Below are 11,183 nucleotides of genomic sequence, written 5' to 3'. Positions count from 1 at the left end.
AGGCAAATATAAGGACTATTAGGGAGTATTTTTACATGACACATCATGCTAAGTGGTTTATTCCACAGGTTCCAAAATAAGTTCTCAGTAAAAATCATGTGAAAAATTAAGAACAAAAATAAATAAGTAAATGCCCAAATTACAATGAAAAGTAACAAGGCATACAAAGAAACAAGAAAATATGGCCTATTTAAAGATAAAAAGTAAATTGATGGAAACTATTTGTCCCTGAGTAAGCTTAGACATCTGATTCACTGGATAATGAACTTAAAACAACTATCTTAAAAATGCTAAAGGAGTCTATGGCCATGCTACCCTGAACAAGCCCAATCCTGTCTGATCTTGGAAGTTAAGCAGGGTCGGGCCTGGTTAGTACTTGGATGAGAGACCACCTAGGAAGACTAGGTGCTGCAGGCATAAAAAATTTTTTTTAAAAATAAGGGATTGTAAGCTGACAATGTCTTTCCAATCTGTGAGGTCAACCAAGGGTTACCTCACTAAAAATTAAAAATACTAAAAGAGCTCAATAAAAACATGCACAGACACTAAAGGAAGTCAGGACAATGATATAGGAACAAAATCAGAATTTCAAAAAAGATAGAAATTATAAAAAGAAAGCAAACAAATTCTGGAGCAGAACAGTATAATTAAATGAAATTTTTCACTAAGGGATTCAGTAACAGATTTTAGGGCAGAAGAAAGATTTAGTAAACTTGAAGATAGGACAATTAAAATTATCAAGTCCGAGGAACAGAGAAAAAAAAGAATTAGGAAAAGTGAACAAAGCCCAAGGGACTTGTTGGATACCATCAAGCAGATCAACATATGAATCATAGAAGTCTCAGAAGAAAAGAAATAGATAATGGCAGACAGATTACTGAAAGAAATAAAGGCTAAAAACTGCCTAAATTTGATGCAATATATGAATCTGCAAATCCATACAACTCAACTAACTCCAAGATAAACACAATAAAACTTACACCAAGATGAATTCTAATCACACTGTCAAGCCAAAGACAAAGAGAATCTTAAAGCAGTAAGAGAGAAGTGACTTATCACATATAAGGAATTTTCAATAAGATTGTCAGACAAGTTTTCAGCAGAAATTTTAAAAGAAGAAGGAAGTGGGATGACATAATTAACAGGCTAAAAAATAATACTCAACAAAAAGTTCTATAGCTGGAAAAAGTGTCTACAAAATTGAAAGAAAATTAAGATATTCTCAGATAAACAAAATCTGAAAGAGTCGATTATAACTAGACTTGCCCTACAAGAAATGCTAAAGGGACTCTTTCAGGCTGAAATGAAATAACATTAGGCAATAACTGGAATCCGTTTGAAGATATAAAGATATCCAGTAAAGGCAAATGCATGGACAGTTATAAGATTCAGTATTATTGGAATTTTGGGTTGTAACTCCACATTGTATTTTCTACTAGATTTAAAAGATAAATGCATAGAAATTTATAAATCTTTCAGAATACAATGTATAAAGATGTAATTTATAATTTCAATAACATAAAGTGTGGCAGGAGAATAGCGTTCTGTAGAAGTACAGATTTTTAATGTGATGGAACTAAGTTGCTATCAAGTTAAATTAGATATTTATAAATTTAGAACATTGTATGTAATCAGTAAGTTAACCAAAACAAAAATATCTATAGAATACACACAAAAGAAAAATTAGAAGAGGATCAAAATGTGTCATAACCAAAAATCAACTGAACACAAAAGAAGGCAGAAGGGGAGGAATCAAAAACAAGAGTTTTAAGACATAAGGAAAACAATAAAATGGCTTAATAGTGAATGTAAGTACTTATCATCAGTAATTAAATGTAAAGGAATTAAAATCTTAGATCAAAAGGTATATATTGGCAGATGGGATTTAAAAAATAAGCATGATCTAAATATATGCTCTCTACAAGAGATTCATTTTACATCTAAAGACATAAATATGTTGAAAATAAAAGGATGGGGGAAACTATCCTATGCAAATAATATTCAAAGTAGAGCTGGGGATGCTATACTAATATTTTGACTTATAAGTCAAAAACTATTACAAGAGACAAAGAAGAGCATTATATATTGTGAAAATGTCAATCCACCAAGTAGACATAATAACCATGCATACATCAAATAACATAGCTCCAAAATATTGAAACAAACTGACAGAAATGAAAGAAGAAATAGCAACACAATAATAGTAGATGTCAATACAAATTTTCAATAATGGATAGAATGACTAGACAGAATCTGATAAACACAGAGAGATCTCAAACACCACTATAGATCAATTAGTTGTAACAAATTTATACAGAACACTCCACCAAAGAGCAGCAAAATGTACATTTTTTAAGCGCACTTGGAATAATTCCCAAGATATACCATACGTTAAGCTATAAAACAAGTCTTAAGAAATTTTCAAAGATTTCAATCATACAAAGTATATTTTTTTATCATGATAGCGTGAAACTAAATATCAGTAACAGAAAGAAAGCTAGAACGTTTATATGCATGAGAAAATTAACACATTCTTAAGTAACCAAACTATCAAAGAAGAAATCACAAGAGATATTAGAAAATAGCTGTGACAAATTAAAACAAAAACACAAAATACCAAAACTTATATGATGGAGTGATAGTAATATTAAGAGAGAAATTTATAGTTGTAAATGTTCACGTTAAAAAAGAATAAAGATTTTAATCCAATAACCTTATTTTATACCTTAAGAAACTAGTAAAAGAAGGGCAAATTATATCCAAAGATAGCAGAAGGAAGGAAATAATAATTAGGAGGTCAGATAAAATGAAATAGAGAATAGAAAAACAAAAGAGAAAATCAAAGACAAAAGTTGCTTCTTCGAGATTGACAACATTGACAAAATTTTAATTAGATGTACCAAGAAAACAGAGAAAAGTCTCAGGTTACTAAAATCAGGAATGAGAATGGAGAAATTACTACCAATTTTACAGATATAAAAAAATAATATAAGAGCATGGTGTGAGCAATTGTATGCAGACAAATTGGATAATCTAGATGAAATTGACAAATTCATAGAGAAAACATGAGCAACCAAGGCTGACTCATGAAGAAATAGAAAATCTGAGCAGACTAATAACAAATAAGTATATTGATTCTGGAATTAAAAAAAAAACACAAAACTCTCAAGACAGAAAGACGGCTTCACTGGAGAATTCTACCAAACATTCAAACAAAATTAATGCCAGTTCTTTTTAAACTCTTTCAAACATGAGAAGAAAATAAAACATTTCAGACTCATTTGATGAGGCTAGTGTCACCCACCCTGATATCAAAGCCAGACAAACACACCAGAAGAAAAATAAACTATGGGCCAATGTCCATGTTGAATATAAGTGCAGAATTCCTCAACAAAATGCTAACAATCTGAATTTAAGAGCACATTCAAGGGATTTAACACTACAACCTAGAGGGATTTAGCTCTAGGTTGCAAGAATGGTTCAATACATGCAAATCAATTAATGTGATATACCATGTTAACAGATTGAAAGAAGAAAAAAAAGGGGTCATCTAAATAGATGAAGAGAAAGTATTTGACAAAATTTAATACTCATGATAAAAACCCTGGAAAAACTAGGTATAGAAGGAACTACTTTGATACAGTAAATGTCATATATGAAAAGCCCACACAATTAACATAATCAATGGGAAAAATCTGAAAGCTTTCCCTCTAAGGTTTTGTGCAAAGTGGATATGCCCACTCCTGCCACTTCTATTTAACATAGTATTGGAAGTCACAGAGCAATTAGACAAGAAAAAGAAATAAAATTATTTAAATCAGAAAAGATGAAGTAAAATTATCTCTGTTTGCAGATGGCATGACCAAAAATGTAGAAAACTCTAAAATCATAAAATAAAATAGAACTAATAAGAAAATTGAGTAAAGGCATAGAACTCAAAAACAAAAATCATTCATACTTGTATATACAAACAATGACCTATCCGAAAAGGGCATTTTCAGAATAATTTTAACCAAAGAGGTGAAATATTTGTACATTGCAAGTTATAAAACATTAATGAAGGAAACTAAAGAAAATACAGATAAATGGAAAGACATCACATGTTTATGGATTGGAAGACTTTACATTGTTTAAATACTAAGCTATAATGTAAATAAAAGCAAAATATGAATGGCAGTTCTCCCTTTTGCAGACTCTGGGCATTACACTGCAATAATGTGACCTCTACCTTATACAATTAAAATGTTAGATCCCACTTATATGGTTATTGGAGTTTAATTCAATTGGTAAAATAAAAAAAATATATATTAGAAACTGTAAAATCAAAAATTATCAAGAAGTCTTCTCTTCTTTTGGTAAGTGGAACTCTCTAGATAAACAAAGATTAAAATTTACTTACCTGATAAAGCAGTGATTATTCCAAACACCATGATTGTCAGACATATGATTGTAGAGAAAACCAAGGCTCGATTCGGGGTAACTGTACTGGAATGCTTTCTTGAAGGCAGAGAACCTGTAAAAATTACTGAAAAACATTTTTTTTTTTACATTAAATGCAGATACCTGAATACTAGAAGCATTATCTATCAAAATGTTACTTCTACTTAATTTTTTTCCCTTTTCATTAGAGGGGGCAATTGGTCTGTCACTTTATGAATGTATAATTTTGTCTCCAGATTTAAATTGTTTACAGAAGTTAAAATTGATCTTGAACACACAACCCGTGAAGTAGCCTTGCTCTCCTCCCCACCCCACCCCCAGAATAAACACAAATATGATTAAACCTTCAGATACAGCTACCAATTTACAAGAAATATAAAAAGAGAGAATCGTGTCAAACTACAGGAATAAAGTCAACAAAAACCAGACCATTGAAAATGCTACATAATAAGTTATCTTGATTCTTTAAAAAAAAGTAAAGGAAATTTTTTAAAGTGATCAAGGGAGAATCTATTAATTAAAAGGGACTTAAAAGGCTTTTTTTTTTAAAGGCAAAATTGAAGTAAGAAAATGATTATCGAAAAAATAAGATTAGCGTTATTCTAGGGAGGAAAGGATAGCAAATGGTAGTGAATATATGGAGGGCTTCTGAGTTGGATAGCAAGCTTCTTTCTCTGACAAAGATAGTAATTAACAAGGATATTCCTTCGTTAATTCACTAAGCTGTATATTTGTTTTGTACACTTCTGTATTTGTGTTGTTTTTCTACATTACCTAAAACCTCTAATAAATTTTATTGTTGGAACCATCTTCTGGTTCCATCTCTTAGTTACAGTACACACTTTGACTAATTTATCTAGACATGTACTTGACTATATATGCATATTTTTCTCCAGCATTCCATCCACACTAGAGACATCAGCTAGATTTTCATTGATGTTACTAAAGACGTTTTTCTTCATTGAGAGATTTTATTTTTGAACCGTTTTAGGTTTGCAGAAATATTTAATGAAAAGTACAGATACACCCTCTCCTCCACCCCTGATTTCCACTATTATTAACATCTTGAACATGGCGCTTTTGTCACAATTGATGAGATAATATGGATACATTATGATTAAATAAAATCCATAGTTTGCATTAGAGTTCACTTTGTGGGTTGTACATGCTAGGGATTGACATGTATCCACCATTATAATATCAAATAGAATAGTTCCACTGCCACCAAAAATCCCCTGTGCTCTAGCCATTCATTCTTCTTTCCTCCCCACACACCCCCAAACCCTGACAATCACTAATTTTTTACTATCTCTTGCCTTTTCCAAAATATCATATAGTTGGAGTCATACAGCATGTAGCCTTTTCAGATTGGCTTCTTTCCCTTAGCAATAAGCATTTAAGTTTCCTTCTCCTCCTCTTCCTCCTCCTCCTCTTCCTCCTCTTCCTCTTCCTCTTCCTCCTCCTCTTTCTCCTTCTTTTTTCTTCTTCCTTTTTTCTTCTTCTTTCTTGCTTGATAGCTCATTGCTTTTTATCCCTTAATAATGCTTCATAGTAGAGATGTACAAGGTTATTAATTCACCTAATGAAGGACATCCTTACTGCTTCCAGGTTTGGCAATCATGAATAAAACTGCTATAAACATTAATGCTCAAATTTTTATGTAGATATAGGCTTTCAATTCATGTGGATAAATAGCAAGGAGCGTGATTGCTGGATCATAAGGTAAGAGTATGTTTAGTTGTGCAAAACACTGCCAAACTATTTTCCAAAATGACTATATTATTTTGCACTTCACCAGTGGCGAATGAGAGTTCCTGTTGCTCTACATCATCCCCAGTATTTGGAGTTGTCAATGTTTTGGATTTCAGCCATTCTAATAGGAATGTAGTGGTATCACATTTTTGTTTTAATTTATAATCTCCTAACAATGTATGATGTTGAACATAATATGCTTATTTACACTCTGTATATTTTCTTTGCTAAGGTGTCAGTTCAAATCTTTTGCCTATTTTTAATTGTTTTTTTTTTGCTTTGTTACTGTTGAATTTAAGAGTTCGTTACATGTTTTAGATAACAGTCCTTTATCATATATGTGTTTTGCAAAGATTTTCCACAGTACTTTTGTTCTTTTAATGGTGTCTTTCATAGAGAAGATGTTTTTAATTTTAATAAATATAATTTATTAATTTTTTTCATAGATCATACATTGTATTTAAAAGTCATTACCAAGCCCAAGGTCACCTAATATTTCTATATAATTTCTAGTAATTTTATAATGTATTTTACATTTAGATTTTTCATTCATTTTAATTTTGTGAAAGGTATAAGGTCTGAATCTAGATTCATTTTTTGCATATTGATGTCCAGTTGTTCCAGCATCATTTGTTGAAAAGATTATCTTTTATCCATTGCCTTTGCTCCTTTATCAAAATCAGTTGACTATGAATGGGCTTTTTCTAGGCTCTCTTTCCTCTTCAGTTGATCTACTTGTCTACTCAATCTTAATTATTATAGCTTTAGAGTAAGTCTTGAAGTCAGGTAGTATCAGTACTCCAACTCGGTTCTTCAATATCTTGTTGGATATTCTGAGATTTTGCCTTTCTGAATAAACTCTAGAACCACTTTGTAAATATCTACAAAATAAGTTGCTGGGATTTTACTTGGTGTATCAGTCATAGTTGTTTTAAATTCCTAGTCTGATTATTCAAATATTTTGCCATAACTCAGTCAGTTCTGATATTGCTCTATCTTTTCAAACTACATTTTTTTTTTTTATCTTTTAGTATGGCTTATAATTTTTCTGGTTGAAAGCCTGTGTTATAATAAATATCTGCTCTTTATCCCTGGTTCCTGGAAAGGAGCTTCAAAAGTCCTAAGAATTTCTTGAGTGATAAGAGTATTTTTGTTACGCTAATGTCATTATTTATTGTGAGGATCTTACATAGCTTTAGATGGGTGCTGCTCACCAGAAAATCTAACCACTATGTGATTAGAGGGAAGAGACTTTCAACCACCTGACCTCTGACTTCCAGGGAGAGAGGGAGGCAGAACATTGAATTTAATCATATGGCCGATGATTTAATCAATTATGTCTATATAAAAATACCTGGATAAAAACTCCAGACACAGTACTCCAAAGCTTTATAGAGCTTTCAGGTGGGTGAACACATTGACATGCCGGGATTGTAATGCACTTGAGCTCCGCCAGGTGAGGTGATTGAGTTCTGTGCTCTCACTCCTGCCCCGGCATTGCCTCATGTGCCTGTTCCATTTGGCTGTTCCTGATTTGTAACCTTTATAATAAAACTGTAATCATATGTGTAGTGCCTTCAGTGAGTTCTGTGAGCCATTCCTGTGAATTGTCAAATCTGAAGTAACTGTGGTAAGCCTCAAATTTATAGTCAGCCAGGCAGAAGTGTGTCAAAATGGAATTGAATCATAGGACACTCAGTTGGTGTCAAAAAATTGGTGTCAGAACACAAACCCAGACAAGATATATTGAGTAAAAGGAAACTGGTATTAGCTCCTGTGGACTTTTTTGTTCTTGGGCTTTCTGCTCTGGTAAGTTGTGGTTCTCTGTACCCGCCTGTGCTTCTCTTCATTTAAGGTCAGTGGCTTTTCACGTAACCTCAGTTCTCTGACGGATATAACAAGAGATGATTTTCAGTTTTTCAGAGTTTTTGGAAGGGGTTTTGCTGTTTCTTTTCAGTTTCGGTTTGTTTTCTTTTTTTTTTTTAGGTTTTTTTTTCAGTTATTTTCTTGTCATGTAGATAAAAGAGTAATGATTTCTAAGCTCCCTACATGCGAGATCAGAAATCTGAAGTCTTTTAGAAAATAGTTTTCTCTGTTAGGCCCTGATGCTAAATTGATATACCTTACAGTACAGAACAGAACAGAAGACTCAGGTTATACCTAAACTATAAAATTTAGCCATCTATGAACATTTATGAGAGCAGGAAGATCAGCCACTCAAGGACCTCAAATGTGAGGTTAAAGCTGAATTGAAAAAAGCATGGACCAAAAGCAAAACAGGCTCGATGAAAAGGAAAGATGATTATTAAAATACTTTTATCATTTTATTATAAACCCCATGAGGGACAGAATCTTGTCTTTTTGCTTGCCATTGTGTTTTTAGCATCTAGGTCAGCGCCTATAAGAGAAGGTACTCAATAAACATGCAATGAATGGATGATGCTAGTTCTCTGTAAGTAGAGTTAGTATACTACATCCTTTCTTTCTCACTGAAAACAACTATAAAACCTAGATAAATATACAGTAATGGAAGGAAATTTGATTTTGGGTGGTGAACACACAATGCAATATACATATAATGTTTTCTTGAATTGTACTCTTGGAATCTATATAATTTTATTAATCAATGTCACCTCAAGAAATTTAATTTTAATTAATTAATTAATTAATTAATTTTTAAAAAGCATCATGTTGATGAATTGGTGAGTCACAAATGTGGGGAATTAACATTCTTCTAAAAATAGTAACAATTCAAAATTATATTGGAAAGCACTAAATTTTCAAGTTTCAAAACACCTAGAATACAAAGAGAAATTTAAAGGAAAAAGAAAAAAAACAAGTGTTCGCAAGGGTGTGGAGAAAAGAAAACCCTCATGCACTGTTGATAGGATTGTAAATTGGTGCAACCACTATGGAAACCAGTCTGGAGTTTCCTCAAAAAATTAAAAATAAAACTACCTTATGACCCAGAAATTCCACTTCAGGTGTTTACATAAAGCAACCCAAAATGCTGATTTGAAAACATATATGCACTCCTATGTTCACCACAGCATTATTTATAATAACCAAGATAAAGAAGATGTGGTTCATATATACAATGGAATATTACTCAGCCATAAAAAATAATAGAATCTTACCATCTGTGACAACATGTATGAACCTAGAGAGTATTATGCTAAGTGAAGTAAATCAGACAAAGACAAATATCATATGATCTCACTTATATGTGAATCTAAAGAACAAAATAAATGAACAAACAAAACAGAAACAAACTCATAGACATGGAAAACATTTTGATGGTTGCCATATGGGTGGGGGGTTGAAGAGCTGGGAGAAAAAGTTGAAGGGATTAAGTACAAATAGGTAGTTACAAAATAGTCATGGGATGTAAAGTATAGTATAGGGAATATAGTCGATAATATTGTAATAACTATGTATGGTGCCAGGTGGGTACTAGACTTCCTAGAGAATCACTATGTAAATCATATAAATGTCTAACCACTATGCTGTATACCTGAAACTAATATGAAATAATATTGAATGTCAACTCTAATTGAAGAAATATAAAAATTTTTAAAAGAAAACCTAAACAGAATGCATAGAACAGATACTGAGAACTCTGGAAACTATATAGTAGCAACAATCTTACCAAGAACACCAGAATTCAAGATATCACCAAAATAGTATTGAATTTACCTCTCCCTTAGCCTAGTACCAGTGCCCTGAACTTAATGCACCTCAAAGCCTTGAATTGAGCATCAGAGCACAAACGTAGAAAACTGTAGAAGCACTCTAGCTCTGGTTAAAAGAGAAGGAAAATGAACTCTTAACACACAGAGTACGAAAATAATCCATTTTTTTTTCTCTTCCTCTTCTCTATTCTTGTGACTCAAACTTCAGATAATATCATGCACGATAGCAGTGGCAGTAGCAATTAGGATTATACCTAATAGCCTGAGAGAAGTGACTCTTCTTCCTTCAGTAGAGCTGTGGTTTCAGGAGGGTAGTGCAAACCCCCTCCTTTTTTCTCTTCTTTCTTTCCTCATGCCACATGGGTTTTTCAGATGCAGCCACATTTCAGGAATGCCTAATAGGGTAGGTAGAGTCATAAATTTCTAGCTGGAAAATGGAAAAGAGAAGCCTTGAGAAACTCAAAGTATTGGGCAAAAGGTGAAGAGGAAGGCACTTTGGAAAGAGACTTCTAAATCTTATTTTGAACTCCTGTACTCACCCCACTGCAAGCTGTATATGCCTAGATCTGACCCTAATTAATGTACCAAAGACACTGAGACCTAAACTAATAAATAAAACATTGCCCAGGTCCCATATTGACCACTGGTTGATGCATATGCAAGAAAAAACTGAGTACACTACAAAAGCTCTGAAAATGGAACTAATATTGGAACCAGAAGGCCTGAACCCAGACAGAATGATTGCTTGCTAAAACCAAAAAATATCAATATACTCCAAAAATTTAAACAAAGTTAAGAGTCTCATAACAAAATACTTCTGCTAAATTTCCAGAGTGCAATCCAAAAGTACACAGCATATGAATAACCATAAAAATTTCAACTAGTATGAAAAAGACAAATGCTGAAATGACACAGATGTTGTAATTATCTGACTAATATTTTAAAGTGGCTGTTATAAAGATGCTCAAAGTACCAAATGAATGAAAAAATAAATGAAGTAATTTAACAAGAATTTCTTTCTCATCTGAATTGCCTTCTCTCTAAGCTGATTACTACTTTTATCAAGGACAAAAACAATTTTTTTCATTCCTAAATTTTGTGACACCTTGATTTTTTTCCAACTAGTACAAAATCATTTTTTTCACTTATTAAATCATCATATAAAGACTCAAATACAATTTTTTAAATTTCAAGCTTCATATAAATATGTAGTGTATCTGATATGTATGTACATATATTTTACAGTTCATCCAATATAAAATAATTCCACTTAAATGCTCTACTAAGTTTTTTCCTTAG

At 32.2% G+C, this 11,183-nt stretch overlaps 1 protein-coding gene and 1 pseudogene across 5 annotated transcripts in view; one reads left to right on the top strand and one right to left on the bottom strand.

The window, feature by feature from the left end:
- The window catches only part of LOC120611706 (uncharacterized), a 110,868-nt gene that overhangs the window by 43,487 nt on the left and 56,198 nt on the right, over positions 1 to 11,183 (bottom strand). For all 5 annotated transcript variants that reach the window (XM_039874281.1, XM_039874279.1, XM_039874277.1 and 2 more), the window contains one exon: positions 4,400 to 4,525. In XM_039874281.1, coding sequence (XP_039730215.1) covers positions 4,400 to 4,525 — 126 coding nt within the window. The remainder of the gene's footprint in view (positions 1 to 4,399; positions 4,526 to 11,183) is intronic.
- LOC120611804 (uncharacterized) lies at positions 299 to 417 on the top strand (annotated as a pseudogene).

Source organism: Pteropus medius, unplaced genomic scaffold (genome assembly GCF_902729225.1).
Source record: "Pteropus medius unplaced genomic scaffold, Ma_sr-lr_union100, whole genome shotgun sequence".
NCBI classification, from domain to species: Eukaryota; Metazoa; Chordata; class Mammalia; order Chiroptera; family Pteropodidae; genus Pteropus; species Pteropus medius.
Note: the sequence above shows the minus strand (reverse complement) of the source record. Positions and strands in the feature narration are given on the sequence as shown.